The 17698-nt window shown below is 32.0% G+C and overlaps 1 protein-coding gene across 5 annotated transcripts in view; it reads left to right on the top strand.

Annotated features, from left to right (window-relative positions):
• The window catches only part of SSBP2 (single stranded DNA binding protein 2), a 277732-nt gene that overhangs the window by 249793 nt on the left and 10241 nt on the right, over positions 1-17698 (top strand). For all 5 annotated transcript variants that reach the window (XM_012784369.3, XM_012784370.3, XM_012784367.3 and 2 more), the window contains 5 exons: positions 2749-2784; positions 4958-5012; positions 9141-9211; positions 11152-11230; positions 13500-13528. In XM_012784369.3, coding sequence (XP_012639823.1) covers positions 2749-2784; positions 4958-5012; positions 9141-9211; positions 11152-11230; positions 13500-13528 — 270 coding nt within the window. The remainder of the gene's footprint in view (positions 1-2748; positions 2785-4957; positions 5013-9140; positions 9212-11151; positions 11231-13499; positions 13529-17698) is intronic.

The following is a 17698-nucleotide window of genomic DNA, read 5'->3' as shown; positions in this document are numbered from 1 at the left end:
TTCTGGTAGGCATCTAGTCCCAGCTTCCCAGCTCAAATATATCTTATGTACCCACGTAATGCTTATATCTACATTGTCATATTTTATGTCCTTCACACTAGGCTGTCAGATCTTACTGGTTACTTTCTCAAATGCAAGTTCAGGAAAGCTCTAGGGTAAGAAGCCCAAATACTGATTTTTAATGAGGGCATTGAAGAATACAAAGTAGAAACAGTATTAAGCCAAAATTAAACAGCTTGACAGAACAAAAATAAAAAGAAACTGAACAACTAAATGAGATAACAGCTTTGAAAGTATTTTGTAATATTGATTATATTTAACTATCTTTGAAAAAGTCACAAAGAAGGAGAAATTAAAAATATAAAATGAGCAAGGACTTAGGAGAATGGAGTGGATGGAAGAGCTAGCTTTGGAAACACATAGAAAGTTTGTTTTTTTTCCTACCTGGCATACATTTAATCTGTAAACAATGGAGTGTTGAGCTGAAAATGAAGGCGTAGCAAGAACTTTATGGTGTTAATGTGTGACAGGAGGGCAAAGCATCCACTCAGGATGGTGTAATCATCATGTGGGCCAGCTCACAAGGGTCAATTGTTAAATGTTTAGGAATTTTGTGAGCCTGGTTGTTAAACCATTGGTAGCTTAGTATCTGTCATATGGGAATATTTACACCACAGAAATTGGCTAATACTACAAATCAGAGTCGTCACCCCCACCACCACCACCACCACCAAAGTGTTCTGCACTTACTGACACATCGCTAGTAAGCTTCAGGGCTTCCATAAAGGGTTAGCCAAAATGCTTCCAGATATTAGTAAAGACCAGGTGGAAGTTGGAGAATATGATTATATTTTAGACCTTGTCAACTTTGCTTTGTGTTTCCCTCCAGGAAATCTCTGCTGTAAAACAAAGTTTGGCTAGGGAGTGATCAAAGAAATGAAAACTGACAAAGTAGGCTTTAGGATAATGAATTTACAATATTGGAAAGAGAAATAAAAATGCTGACAGTGGCGAGGGGAGTGGTAGAGGCAATTTAGTCATAAGCTAATAGAGAAATAATGCACTAAGTAAATACACATGGAGCAATTGTGATTCCTTCAATTCTAGTTGGAATATAGAGTAATTTTTCTAAGTATCATAAGAAATAAGAAAGATATCAGGCACGGGAGTTGTCCAGATCTCTGTGTAAGGAGTTCTAGGATGCAGTCACACTCATGAGTAGAAGAGAGGCTAAATTCCAAAGATCTAAAGGGTGGTTAGACTGCATCTTGAAGTTGCTTAAGAATGATGGTAGTCAACATAGCGTGACAGAAGAATGTGAGCCAGGTGTAAGGGCATAGAGATGAAATTGGTCTTAGGAGCCAGTGAATAAGTTGGTGATTTGGCAAAGGCAGATGCACATGTTTAAATAAAGAAAAGCAGAGGATGAATGGTAGATCATGACCTGAAAGGGGCACAAGAGAGCAAAGTTGTTTTCATTCACCAAATCAGGTGAATACTTACTGCCATAAAATATCTCAATACTGATAGTGGAAGTAATCCTCATCACTAGTGATGTTGCACCCTAGTAATGGCCATCTGCATTGCCCAATTACCTGTGGGCAGACCAAGCTGGGGCCTCAGGGACATGTGGTCTGTGCTTGAGGCAAAGCAAAGATACCAAACAAGGAGGAAAAAAGCTTTTCAAATAACTTAATATTAAATATTTCCAAAAGGCATCAAAGAATTGTTTATCAAGGGGAAATTGTAACTTTGTTGTACTTCTACTTACTTTTTGTGATTCCATATTACTTGTATGTTTGATTATAGGACATGTATTGGGGTGGAGGGAGGGTTTAGAGTACAGGCAATATAATCTTTTCACTACTTTAATGGTCCTATTCTGGACCTGGCTGTCTGACTTCAAGTAAACAGTAATTTATTGGCTTTTTTCTGAATAAGGCAAAAATATCTCTTACAGATGTACAGTGTCTTCATTCAAGTGAGCTTGTGTGAAAAAAGAAATTATTTGGATTTAGCTTTCCCTATTAATATCCACTCCAGGGCTTATTTTTAAATACAGGTTTTCTAGTTTTTCATTTCTTAAATTATCACAGTGATGTGGTATTAATACTTCCTAATCTTTAGAAAAGAGCTTAGTTTAAGAGCTTGATTTAAAGAGAAAGAAGGAATTTGGTACTGATATCTGATCCCCACAAATTAGTAGTCTTTGGAGACTCATATTAACTTTTTGCATTTACTATATTATTTCCTAGTAGCTAATTAGAAAGGGACAGTGGAAATATAAGGGCTATATATCAAGTATAGACCTATACTGTATGAATGTAGTAGCTTGAAACCTGTCTTTTTTTTAAAAAAAGAATGTACACAGCTTAGAATTTGCATCTGTAAAGGCTTCTAATTTGAAAAATTCTGGTTTCCCATTTTTTAGCTGCACAAATGTATATCCTTCTACTTCCAGAATAAGTCGTTAGTATCAAGCAATGTGTACAACCAACATGAAACCGATATAACTTGAAGTAGTAATTCTTTCTAAATTCCTCTTGACTAAGGAACCTTCTTTTTTATAAATCCAAGATAATATTGCAGTTCAGTTTTCCAGCACTTAAATAGATAGAAAATCCTTTACTATCCTTTGTGATACATTTTAAAACTTGATAATCAAGTCAGGCAATAAATTAATTTTAGGTCAGTCTCCTTACTGCCACAGAAATCCAAACATTTGTTTTTGTCCTGTTCATGTTGCAGATACCATACTCCTCAGCATCTCCTGGGAATTATGTAGTAAGTACAATTGGGTTTGTTTGCTCATAAGAATTGATGTTACGTTTTATTTGGGCAATGAAATAGTTGTCCAGATGTTAAGAATAGCCCCTGTGTATTGGCCAAGAAGTGAACATCTTGAGTTGTTTCATCTGCCAACTTCAGTACATATGTTGATGTTCATTAGTGGAATAGTTATCAATCTGGCCAAGAATTGCCCTGAGTACTGTGTTTTACTTCAGCATATGTTTCTGAAAACCAGTACTATACTTTCTGTCCAATCATGAAGAGAATCATCTCCAGTTACACAGTGATATGCTTGAATTTGCAGTTCTCCAAGAAAATAATCTACACCCCGTGCCCAACACCACATGCCACACTCAAAGTCTATGAAGACATTAAACTTTCTCCCAGTCATAAAGTGAATCACGTAACTTTTGTTCTTCTTAGAAATTGAGAATACTTATTTTTCTTCTTATTATTTATTGCATTGAAAATTTTCCAATAATTCTTATAGACATGAAGTCAAATTACCAAGTATTTTTGGTTTTGGTTTTTTTTTTTTTTTTTAAAAGACAGTCTTGCTCTATTGCCCAGGCTACAGTGCTATGGCATCAGCCTAGCTCACGGCAACCTCAAACTCCTGGGCTCAAGCAAACCTCCTGCCTCAGCCTCCCAAGTAGGTAGGACTGTAGGTGTGTACCACCACATCCAGCTAATTTTTTTTCTATTTTTAATTGAGATGGGGTCTCGCTCTTGCTCAGCGTGGTCTCAAACTCCTGAGCCCCTGAGCTCAAGTGATACTCCCTCTTTGACCTTCCAGAGTGCTAGAATTACAGGCATGAGCCAAATTAGCAGGTTCTGTAGGACTTCCTGAACTTACAAATGATGTTTTGACCATTGTCACATTATGATCCTTGCTACATCTCAAGGCCACCATAGAGGAAAATGTGTTTTAATATTTAGGGGAAAATGCCTAACAGAGAAGAAAGGATGAAATGATGACATGGGAAATCTTTCCTTAAAAAAGTTTCAGAGGTGGTGGCTAACTGGAGTAAAAAAAAAGGAGTGTATTAGAAGAAAATTAATGAGTATTTTACTTTCCATAGAGATGGAGTTTTGTTAACATAGTGAAAAGCACACCCCGCTTTGGACCCATGAACTTGGTGCCCAACATTTCTATAAGCTACACAAACTAAGGAAGTATAATATAACTTTTTTCACATTTTCTATCAAACAAAAGTAAAAGTAAGAACATTTGAGTAAAACCTATTTTTATTAAAGTCATGTAAGAATAAGTACAACACATGATTTTATGAAATTATAGTCTTTTATTTGAAATGGAATTTAAGTTTTTTATTAAATAGCAACTATAGATACTATTTGAAATAATGGATAGGCTATATCTCCACACTCAGAATGAAGTAAAAATTTAGCCACTTATGAGTTAATTTGATCACTGTATAGAGAGTGTCTGAAAAATTTTAAAACCTATTGCCTAGATTATCTATTTTGGTTGCATGAAATAATTGAATTAACTTCAGAATTACCTAATCTCCATTTCAGTTTGATTGTGTAGCTGCAGCCTTGGTAACCCACAGCGTTATTCAACATTGCTTCTCTTTTCTAATTGGTGTGATAGCAGAAGGTATAATGCCCCAAAAGTGTTGCAATTGATGCTAACAGCAAAAAGAAAACAGTATCAATGTATTTTCTTAAAAATATAAATCTCTAAGCTAATATCTTTTTGGTTTTCAAAGATATTCTTTAAGTAAATATCCTTTGGTTTCCTATAAAAATCAGTGATACAAAATGTAAGAAAATTACAGTAAACTAAATCAAAAATATACATGAATTATTTCTATTTTATGGATTTATAAAGACCCTATTAAATGGTCTGTCCTTAACCTCATTAAAACTGATATGATTAAGTCATGAATAATAAATCAGTGTTACAGGCTCATTGTTTTTGGAAACTTGTCAAAACAGTCTCAACTTATTTAAGCTAAATTATGTTTTGCATAATATTGAAATGATTGTGCATTCGAAGAAAATAAATTATGGAGAAAAATCTATTTCCTCTCTTATTTTCAAATTGGCTTATTATAGAGATAAGTCTAACTTTTCTTCTGTTTTTCCTTATGTTGTTTAATGCAATGCCTTATATTTACTGAAATTTTGTATAATTATTTAGGGTCCTCCAGGAGGTGGAGGGCCACCAGGAACACCCATCATGCCTAGTCCAGCAGGTATTGTAATCAAACTAGCCACATGGGCATTTGATCATTAAAATAAAATTACAAAATATAGAAATGTTTATGAAATAAAGTTAGTAGGATTCATTATCTCAGGATGGGTAAAGATGTATAATAGAGGTAGCAGGTAGGAAGAAATAGTGTTCTTAAACTATTATCCGATTAAGCATTTAGAAAATCCATACATGTGGGTAATAGATTTAATCAGGATAAGCACTATTGATCTGTATGAATTGTCCAATAATTTATCTAACTTAAAGAGTCCTTGAAACTGAGAAAAGATCCAAATCTCACAATTTAGAAAAAAATCTGCATAAATAAAACATTAAATACATGGATCCATTACTTTTGAATTATAGAATCTATCATTTTACTAATGTGAATAAAGATGTGCTTACAGTATTTTACAGTATTATTTACCCTACATGTCTGTAGCTATTTATTAGTTAGCTAATAAATTCACCGTATAATGAAACCTTTTTTTAAACTCTTCTAAACTAAAACATACTTCAGTATTTTCATAATCATTTTACATAATTTTTTAAAATAGCTTTATCCTTTCTTTTTGAGATAGACTATTGATGGTGGTGGAATCTTAAGTTGCCACAGCTCTTTTAGAAAACACTCTAGAAACATGTATCAAGAGCCATGAATTGGTTCAGACCATTCGACTTTTATAATCTTAATATAAAAAATGGTTAGAAGTACAACCCAAGATTTATGTAGAAAGATGCTCATCTGTTTTACTCAATAGTGAAATAGCAGATGCAACCTTCAAATCTAAACCAATTTTAGTGAAATTATTAAATTAATTTTTGCAGCATATGGTACAATATAATGTAGCCATTAAAATTACTATCAAAGAATTTTTAAACAAGTACTCACTATTCAATACAATATGATCATAATTTTACTTTAAAATATATATATACAGAAATCTAGAAAGTAAAACACAAACAAGCTAAAACTATATCAGTGATTACTTCTGGGTGATGAAATAGATGAGAAATATTTATAATTAGAAATAATTTCTAATTATGTTTCACTGTTAAATTGTTAAGTTCTTCAGTAGTTTTGTGAAATCTAAGATGTACAGAAGCTTGAAATTGAGTATCATAAATCATACCAATAAGTAATAATTTTTCATTTTAAACTTTTTACTTAGAAAAAAATCATAAATTTGATAATTAATACAAAATTTTACTTTGCTCACTAACTCTTTGGGCTGTATCCAGAAATATTTCATGGTCTCTTTTCTCAAAGCATCTTCATTGAGAATGAAACAATTCATTGAAGATATTAGGTCACTAAATATGAAATGTCCCAGTTCGAATCAAAAGTTTAGTTTATTATATCTCAAGCAATAAGCAACACAATTAGTCAAAGTATGCGCCAGTTTTGCCATCTTAATGGTAGCTTGTTTGTGCCAGCAGTGAAGAAGCCTGGAGAGCAAGTGGCAATGAAATCACAAAAGGTGATTTCCACAGCTTGTTGAGGATGGAATATTTTTCCTTGTAAGAAGTGGCCCAAAGCCTGGAAAAGTGGTAGTCACTTGGTGCAAGGTCTAGTGAATATTGTGGATGACAGAGTTTCTAAGTCCAGCCTCTCTAGTTTGAGTGGCGTTGTTTATGCGACATGTGGTCGAACGTTGTCTTGCAAGAAGATTAGCCTGTCTCTGTTGACCAACCTTGACTACTTAATGGCATGCATCCTCATCATTTTGTCCAATTGGTTGCAGCAGACATCTGCTATAATCGACTGACCAGGTTTCATGAAGCTGTAGCAGATAATGCCAGTGCTGGACCACCAAGCAGACACCACTAGCCTTTTTTAATGAATAATCAGTTTTGGACTGTGTTTCAGTGCTTCATTTTTATCTAACCATTGTGCTGAAGATTGTCAAAAAGAATATATTTTTTTTATCATACATAACTAACAATATGGTATAGAAATGGTCTGCCTTTATGCCTAAACACTCCGTTGATATTTCGAGCTGTCTACATTACATGGGTTCCATGATGGAATTCATATTAAAAAAATAATGTGAATTTTTGACTTATGCATGGTTTCACAAAAATTGCTCTAAAGAAAACTTTAAAAGATAATCACAAGCCAAACCATGTGTTTGAAAGACTGAGAATGTACCTTCACAATAAAAATAAAAAAAGAAGTGTCAAAGGGAAATGTCAGAGATATCAACTGTCAAATTTAGTATTTTAAGGAAATCAGACATCTCATACTTCATAACCTCATAGAATTATATGAACTGATCATCTTGTCTATATTTACATTCTTATATGGTGAAATTAATGTTTAATATATGAAGGTAGCATGTGATTAATAAATACTTCACAACCAGACTAAAAAAAATTTTTATAGTAACAATGAACATTGCAGGTGATAAGTAATCATATCACTTCTTCCTTTCAAGCCAGAAATTGCCACCAGTATATCTTCCTAGTCTTTTTGCATACTCTTTCATATACTCATCCTTGTCTTAGTCACTGTTCTAACATTAAGCCAGCACAACCCACCTCAAAATAGGTGCCAGAAGATCCACTTTATTGTAAAGTTTTTCTGTGCACAAAAAGAAGTCAGACATATTCTAGCTAGAAGCAGGAGAGAATAAGACAATAGAATATTAACTACAATGATAGGCAGAATTTAGCTAGGGTTCAGGGGAGCACTAATGCACTTGGAACTACCATAAAAAAATGTCATGAGATAGGGAACATTTAAATGGTCCTTCAGTAGTAAGTAGAGTATCTGTATATGGAGATTAAAAAGATATTTGGAGAAAGAACAAAAATATGGAGGTAGAAAGATTGGTCATATGCAGAAAAAATCAAGTAGCCTGGATTGACAGTAATATAGCATACATAAGGATGTAAAAAGAGTTAAGGTCACAAAAGTAGGTTAGAACCTTACTTAATATAAACTTACAAATAAGAGTCAACCTTAGATGGGCATTCTAACCCTTTTGACATTTTGATATATCCATTTCAAAATAAAATATAATAATATTTAGATTTATGGATCACTCTTGACAGACAACCAATAAATGACATCACACCTACTCTATAAGGTGGTACACACTAAAATAATAAACTTATGAATGTCTAATAAGTAATCACACAGTAAGAGGAAAAGTAACTTCCCATTTCCCATTCTGTGGTTACTTTCATAAGAAAGCAAAGATTTTTAACTCCTGTCTTGAATCAGTACAAAAATTTTGAAATATACTTATTTTAAAAATAGAGAGGCCTACTACATTATATTTAAGAAAACTATATAATGTGAAAAAATAGAATGCCATATTTCATAACTAATATTTCCTCAATGTAAAATATTTAGCCTTTCATTCTAGGTTTTACATTATAAAAGCACATATGCTCCAAGACTTAATTAGAATTAGCTAATAGGCATGATGTGTAAATTTTTTTACATACTATATAATGTTGTATATATGCATATACACTACAGATATTTTTATTTTAACATATCAAGAAAAAAATGAGTGAAAAAATTATGAGAAGTTGTGCTGGAGGAAGCTGGTATTTAGTTGAAGCAAGAGAATTTTTCATTTCATTTGTATAGTCTTGCTCTAAGCTCTTTCTTTTGGGATTAAGCCAGGATATTTCACCAGCTTTCACTAAGAAAACAATTTTTCAGTAAAAATTATTAACTAAAAAACTAGTTTTTAAATTTGTATATAGAAAACCTCAGGAAAGAGTGAAAACTGAAAAGTTACTGAATCTGAATTTTAAGACATTTTTGTTATCAATGTGTACACATAATTTGCTTAGAGAAGTCAAAAAGTATCTGTCTTTTAAAGAAGAAAAACGTTACTGCAATATTTTTAGACTTTTGAAGTAATATTTCTTTTACCTGAATTATTGAAGTGATTATTCCTCTTGAATAGCTAAGTTATAAACTCAGAATGATAATTTTTGAGTCAGAAAATGACTGCCAGGTATTTGTTTCTGAACATTAATAATGACAATTTCAAGTGTTACAGCTATGAATATGTGTATGTATCCAGATCATCTTTGATTATTACTTTGTGATGACTTGGGTATAGATTCTAGAGAAAGATGTTAATTAAGTAATATTTTGTTTCAGATTCAACCAACTCTGGAGATAACATGTATACTTTAATGAATGCAGTACCTCCTGGACCTAACAGGCCTAATGTAAATATGCTTTTTTTTTTTATTTTGGGGATGTATTTGAAGACTTTCAAACTCTGAGTATATTCCATTTCCTGGATATTGTTTAAACATCATATTTTATTAGCCAGGAGCTTATTGGATGTCAGAAAAATCTAATTATTTCTATGCTACGGGTTAAAAAAATAATACATAATATTTAACATATATATTATATCAATATAATTTAAATGTAAAACTGAACTTAACCAATTTTAGAATTTTAGTGTCATTTTATCTCAATAATTTTACTGACTACTTGAAACTGACAGGTTATGTATAATCATTTATGTTAACCTCATTTTTGGCATCATTAAATTTTCTTCATTGTGATTTTTTTTAATTATGATAAACTTGAAAATAAATTAGGAAATTGAATATGGTGGGGTTTTTTTAATATGAAATCTAGAGTTAAAATATGGAGTTGAGGCAGTTATACGGGAAGAATTTGTGTGTTCTTAATAAAGTATATGGTCATGATTTTTTCACAAAAGCTCACAGGAAAATATTTTTCTATGATATAAGGCCTATATGTAACAAAAATATCTATAACTGATTATAGTTAATATACATATAGTTATGTATATAGGGTAGCTGAAATAAAAAAAATCAGAAGATATGTATGTTATGTGCTAAACTGACCAAACATAACTGTAGTTTTAGTGTCTTTAAAACAACTGTGGGGGCCAGATAAAAGGACCAAACCAAATTAAGTTCACAGGCTATTGGGCTTATCAGCACCAGTTTCTCATGCCAGATCTAAACTATGCTTTTGATAAAAGCCAAATAACAGTAATAAGTTGAAAGTCAATCTCTTTGACTTACCAGTGAGGCATTTATATATATTCCAGATTATTTACTGAAAATCGATCCATGTGCTTTTAGATCCTCAATGTTATGAAGCAAAAAATGGCATTCTCCTGGAAAATTTATAAACACGTGGTTTGTATGCTCACAGTGATGGAAGACCATCATTTCCAGGGTAGGCAGGTATTTTTCCCAAAAGCCATCATGATTAGTAACCACCACCACTCTATCTATACACATACACACACAAACAAATAAACAAAACATTCAGTATTCTGCTCCATACAACATGATAGAAATGCTTTTAGTATGGGAAATATTAAGAGAAAGTGGTTTCACTAGGCTGTCTTAACTGTAAATGTAAGGTAATTATAGATTGTCTTCAAACTGGGCTCCAGATTTTCTCAAAAGTATTCAGGCCATGGGCTCTCCAACACCAGCTCTATCATAGCACATCTAGTCACATCTAGCTTGTACCAGACTTCTAATGTAAGATTTCACCTGAACAAAAAGACAACCAAAAATTCCACTGCTTTAAAAAAAATGTTAAATAGAACTGCTGTAGAATGTCTGCCTGTTATTGAACTGACATAGTTGAGACTGCCAAGAATTAACTATATTCAGCTATCCCCAAGGAGCTAAATGTATTTAACCTGTAAGATGAAATTATTTATTATGTCAATTTGAACAAAGATAGATTGTCTGTTAAGAAAGATGTTAATGTTAGCATAATGATGTTGAATAATTCTTATTAATGAACCAATGCATTTAGCAGCTTCTTAAGAACCACCTTTGAGTTTTAATAGAAAATTTGTCATTATCATAGAAGAGAATGTTCATCTCATTTGCACTAGTTTATGATATCTGAAGAAGAAAAATGTAGAAATGAGTGAGGGATAACGTAAACATTTGGAACATAGAAAAGATGAAAGGAGAGAATTGGGGCAGTCCGGTTAGAGAATCTATAAGGCTGAAAAAAAACAAGTAAAAAATTTCCATAACTTGAAATGGAAATAAGTTATGTCTGTGTCTTGTAACATTAAATATAGATATTGTAACATTGAGATAAATAATTGTTTTCAGCATGATTATAGTAATTTTCTTCATTTTTAAAATAGTTTCCAATGGGCCCTGGGTCAGATGGCCCCATGGGTGGATTAGGAGGAATGGAATCACATCACATGAATGGCTCTTTAGGTAAGGATTTTAAATTTGATGCTTAGAGTAAATTCAAAACAAAATCTTAATTCTGTATAGTAGATATTATGAAATGCTTCAGCTTCTACATGCTCATTTTGAAATGCTTCAACTTTTACATCAGACTGATAGTTTAATCTACTTATATGGGTTATTATAACTAGAGGTCATTTGAAAATCAGAAGTGTGAGTATTGTTCTAGCTCATATTTACAAGTATTTAACTTATCAAACCCGGTGTTTTATAATAAAAGGAGACATTGCTGCTTTGGGCGTGTATCATGCATGCCTAACCTGGAGGACTGCAATACCCTTCCAGCTAGTTTGTCTCCAGAAGTCTATGGACACAGTCTCAGAAGAACTTCAGTTCTCTGCAAGAATTTCTTAATTTTGTTTTTGTATTTTAATATTCATCTCCTTTTTAAAATAAAATTGGTAATCATATTCTGGATAGTCTGAATAATTCTCTTGTGAGAAAACACTGCCTGTGTTGTCTTCTTGATAAAGATCATTTCTAGTATGTGACTAAATGGTTACGAAAATACTTCATAAATGATGCCTTGTTAGCAAGTGAAGCCAAATATTTGCAAGGTGAATAAAAAGTTGTACAACAGTGAGAAATAAAGACATGTGGTATAAAATTGACCAGGTCACACAGCACACTATATTTATAGGCAGGCCAAATGCAAAACCAAAAAAAGACATTTTATGTTTGACTATGTTTAAATAACATGATCATAAACTAATATAAAAGTTAACAATGCTGGTGGATGGATTGTGATACTTTTTTTTTCTTTTGGAAAGGGTTCATCTTTTACTGAAATTGGAGAAAATATGCCCATAAGTAATTTAGGTTATATATAATTTAGTGTATATATAGATTTCACTCCCCCTCTCAAAGTTAGGAAATGCCCCCTTCTGGTACCCCAAAAATCTGTGTAACTTCAATAATGAAGAAATTATTTGCACCACATTAAGAGACTTAAGTGCTTTTAAGGATCCATCTTATTTTGCCTAGGTTTCAAAGTCTTGATTTGTGTTGTCCAATTACATTAGCCTCTAGCCAGGTGTGGCTATTTAATTTTAAAATTAAATAAAATTTAAAATTCGGTTTTTCAGTTGCACTGCCACATACCAGGTGCACAACAGCCACATGTAGCTAACAATCACCTTAACAGACATCACAGAAACAATTCCATCGTCACACAACGTTCCATTGGACAACACCATTCTAGAATTTTATTTTCCAATTTATTGCAAAATAATTTCCTCTCCAATCTTTTATTTGTAGAATTATTTACAAAAAGATAGCACTTGGCCATAGTTAGAATGATCTCAGTTATTCACTAGAACACAATTTTCAGAAGAGTTTCACATATGCTTGGCATCTACCTCATTACTTTCTATAACGAACATTACTGTATGTATTTATATATATATATTCATAATTGCATATATGTGTTCAGTATTTAATAATTTGTTATGTTATTTATTTGTAAATTAATTATGTTAATAAGCCTTAACTTTATTTGTGATGTTGACTGAATACTGTACTGTTATGATCTTATAATATGTTTATTCTAGGAAAATTAATTATTTAAAATAGTTTAAAATAAAGCTAACATTGTGGCAAAGATCTGATTATTGTTCTTTGTTACTTAATGTATGAATCTACTATTGCTTACGTAAGAAAAATTAATATTTTATGTTCATTTCTCCCAAGAATCAAAAATATATTTTGAAGACATTTTTAGTTCTGATGGATTGCCATAAATATTGATTACTGTCAGCTTTTTAATATTATTAACAATACTTAGCTTTGAGTTATTATGATAAAAATGGTTCAGAATATTGTCAAATATTGTTGCAGGTATTCATTTTATATTTTATAAGATTTACAGCATTTTCAGAAAATATATGTAGAGATCTCTATATACATTGTATATACATTTTTAAATTTTTAATTAGGTAGGATATACAAATGATCTTTCTAATATTTTACATTTAGGAATCTATAAAAACCATGATTTTCTTTATTCTTATATTAAGAAAAAAATAAATGATTGGGAACTAGAGGTAGAATTCCTTACATTTGCCATCAGATGATACTTACTCTCCAGTATAAAAGAATAGGGATGTTTTTTAAGATTAAAAACTCAGGAGCTACACACTGGAAAATACATGTAATGTACTGCACTTATTTCAATTAAAATAGTACTTAATTTCTAACTGAAATATTAATAAGGCTTTCTTTTCATATTTTGCTTCAGGCTCAGGAGATATGGACAGTATTTCCAAGGTGAGTACTATGTATCCTCTGTGTTGTTTTTAATCTGTATTTTATTTCACATGGAACTCTCATTAAAATTGTTAGAGTAACTTTATGAATTCTGTTCTTGAACAAGGGTTTGAAAGTAGAAGGTCAAGTATAATTAATTGGAAGTTAAAATATTAATGTATATAATCTATAGGAAAGAGTAAAATAAGCCTTTTAAGAATGTTTCTAAACATGCTAAAATTCATTTATAGGACATATTATATACATTAATTGATATCAAAGTAATAACCAGTTTAATCATATTATGATGTTACACATTTATAAAGCAAACTGACAGAGTTTAGATACTCTTTGGAAAATGTAAAGATCTCTAAAGCAATGTGAGGAGAGGTAAATTTGAAAAAGTGGTTATTATATGTCATAAGGACATTCAATTTATACATCCAGTTGGTCTTTCAAACCTTCATTAGGCAATGTTGATTTCCACAGTTATTACTGAAGTCTCCAAAATAAAGTAAGAAAATAATTAGAGAAAAATTACATTAGTATGAGTAGGAAAGCGAGCCTTCTATTAGTATGTGTCTGCATTTTTTCTCCTTTAGTAGTAATATCTAAAATTAATCCTTTCCTTAAATGCCTTATATTTTTTGAAGAATAATAGTTAAATACTTTTCAGGTCATGATGAATTTAAAATAATTCTCTGCAAGTAAATATATTTAGAATGATTGATAAGAATTAATTATTACCTGCCACTAGAAGGACTTTCTTAGAGATCTGCTTTGTATCAGTAAATAGAGAAATTTGTTAAAGAATGACTTTGTTTTTAATTCTATTTCTAATTTATATTCATGTGTAATAATGTAAAATTCCTAATGTGAAGGAAGATAAAATAAGATTGAGCTACAAAACATTTTAAATTAAGACTTCAAGCTAAAAGAAAAACAGTGTAATTGGTATTCTGGCATATACTTGTAATAGGGATAGCTGCTTGGCCTCACAAATTTTGCAGGCACTTTGCATATCTGTGTTTAGCAATAATCAGAGAGATCTTTTTCTTTTCTAAAAATACATACATATTTATAATGGGCACCAGCTTACCTCTGTGAAATAGTATTCATAAAGCCTGTTTTCAAAATAACATTTCCAGTATAACTTTATCAGAGCCTTCTCTCTTAGAAGCACCCTTGCAAGTCAGATAACCGTAATTGCATTGTCTGTCTCAGGTATTTCTAAAAATTGAATTAGCTGAATTGTACTTAGTGGTCACCAGTGGAATTTCTAATGTCATAGTTGAGAAGCATGTTCTCATATCTAGAGATGACCCTTAATTACACAAAAGTGGGATTATCAGATTGCTTCAGGCCATCTTCTCTAAAATTTTCACTAATAACCTATACCCTTGTACATTAGATAGATTTAAACAAAATTCTATATAGGAAAGTACTATTTAATTTATAAAGCACTTTAAAAATTGTAAATAGAGTCACAATGAATTAAATACCATCTTTTACTCTGCTACCATGTCAGATCTATTGCTATTCCTTCTGTGCTCATTTTCCCATTCCTATTCTCCAATACAAGGTTTTCCACTATACTATGCCCACTGCACACAACATTCTCTTGCCTGATGATGTATTGCTTATTCTCTAAGCATTAATTCACCACCCATTGTGTACTTTTGTGTGCTGGGTATTGCCTTGTGGAGGGATAAAAAAGACTTCTTTAATACAAACATTAACTACAAACATGTTCTCTGCCCTCAACTGGTTTCTGCTTGGGCAAAAGTTCCTTCATTCATTCAGTAAACCTTAATGCACCAAGGCATTATGCTGGGCTCTAAAAGTCCAGAGATAAATAAGATATGGTCTTCACCCTCAAGAAATTTCAGTGTAACTGAGGAAACCAAACAAATATGATAAGGAAAAACTTTTACAAAGCAAAGTTCATATACCTTTAAATTAATGTAAGTTTTATCCCGCAAGTGATACACAAGTGCCACTTAACAATGTACTCGCATTAAGTAGTTGCACCTGCCTTCAACTGAGTTCCTACACGGCTTATTTCTACCCTGCCTCTGCTGTGGGTCCGTGGGCTCTGGCTTCTAGCCTGGTTCCCCTGGGTGATGGTAGCACTATTGTTCGTTGCACTATTGCTGCTTTTTCTCCCAGCAGCAGCAACATGTGCATTGTATACCACCCTTCTCCAGTCCTTTTTCTCCCTGCCTCTGTCCACTCACAGACTAATTTTTTCAGTCTTTTACACTGAGGTATGCAGTAACTGCCTCCACATCTGACCCTTCTTCCTTTTCTAACATATGTCCAGCTATCTCAAGATTATTTCTCCTCCCTTTTATTTTTCCCGGGCTCATTCATTTTCATCCTATTTTTTCCAGTTATTCTTGTTTGTGAATCAAAAGGCAGCCTTAACCATTACTGCTTAGTAATTTTGTTCAAAATTCCTTTTAGGTCTCTAGCTACATTTTCCCAGTTCTCCAGTTAAAGTTGTGTTTGGTCAAGCACCAGTATTGCATATTTTTTCAAAAACTTCTTACTCTGTTTTTAAATATTGTTTATTGGTGCTTCAATTCTTTTTCTACTTTTTTATTTTATAAAATATATACTCTATTTTATCTATTTTATATGTAAGATAGATAAAGAATACTGAATCGTGAATCAGAAACCCTGGTTCTACTACAGTAGTTAAAAATTGTGGGAACATGAGGTTGCTGTGAGTTAGGCTGACACCACAGCACTCTAGCCTGGGCAGCAGAGCAAGATTCTGTCTCAAAAGAAAAAACAAAACCAAAAAGAAGAAATAAAAATTGTGGGAACATGGTACTGAATCTCTCATAGTCTTAGTTTCCTTAGCTGTAAACTGAAGCTTGTAGTTCATTCCCTGGCTACTTCAGAAAATTGTTTAGAATCAAGTGTCAACATGTGCTAAGGGCTATGAAGTACTACAGACACTAAATATCTTCCTTTTCATTAGTTATACAATCTTTTGTTGGCAAGGCTAGGAACTCTCACTATCAAATGCACTTTAACAGCACTGTTTCAGTGATAAAATGCATTCCAAGTTTCAAATGGAATTGCAAAATTATTTCTTGCTCAGTTAAGGATTACCTAGTAAAACTCATATACATCTTTCTCAAAATGGAGAATTTATCTTTAGTTTAGAATTCTTTTTAAATGAAATTTGAAATTCCTTCCATTTCTTTTTCAACTTAGGAGTAACCTATTTAATCAATGGGACAAAAATATTTTTCTTTGGAGTTGTTTTAGAAATTGGGGGTAAAGAAAAGCATATTATTTGTTTTGTTAGAGGGAAAGCAACTAAAGAAATTCTGAAGTTCACATTAAGATATTTCACATTTATATTTTTGAGTTTAAAAAAAAATCATATGAGAGGGCAAGACCTGATCATATCATGTTTAATAAATTACCATAGGAATCTTTTCAACCTGAAGGTTTCTGACCTTGGTTCCAGTTAGAGATTCCACACTGTTCACAAGGAAGCTAACTGAAAACTGTAGATCTCTGCTGTCATCTCAGGGGTGCTGGCCTGAGTGCTAGCTCAGTTGTACCCATTGGGAGAGCAGCTGGCGGTTTGTTCTTTTTGGAGGCTACCAGAGTCAAAACAATATTCTATAAAATTCATTATTGGCAACCTGTGAGAAATCAATTCAAAATCCACTACCAAAGGGCTTAGAATAATGTTATTTTATTCTAATTATAAGCAGAATCAAATTTTCTACAAGTGTTATTCTTTAATTTGAATTTTTAAAAATTTAAATTTTAATAGTTTGGAACAATTTCTGATGATAGAAGAAGGGACAATAATTTACTAATTAAGAGAAGATATGGAAGAATACTTACAAGATAAAATCAGAGACCAGGGAGTCTAAGAGAGTTAAACATGGCAGCCAGAGAAAATTGTGTGTGTGATGTATTATATGTGTTTGTATGTGTGTATGTGGGTGTGTGTGTGCGTGTATAAAATTCACATATGACATCATAGCTTAAAAACTTCCCAGCTTGAAGAAAAGGTAATTGAGAATATAATAAAATCCCTTAAAGATGGAATCCTTATAATCCTAACTATATTTTTTCAAGCTAAATTCTTAAAGTAGGGAATAAAGTAGACATTAACTGAAATAAGAAATGTAACCAACATGCCTAATATAACTGAAA

The sequence above is a fragment of the Microcebus murinus genome, chromosome 11 (assembly GCF_040939455.1).
Source record: "Microcebus murinus isolate Inina chromosome 11, M.murinus_Inina_mat1.0, whole genome shotgun sequence".
Lineage (NCBI taxonomy): Eukaryota > Metazoa > Chordata > Mammalia > Primates > Cheirogaleidae > Microcebus > Microcebus murinus.
The sequence above is the reverse complement of the archived record's forward strand: the minus strand, read 5'-3'. Positions and strand labels throughout refer to the sequence as shown.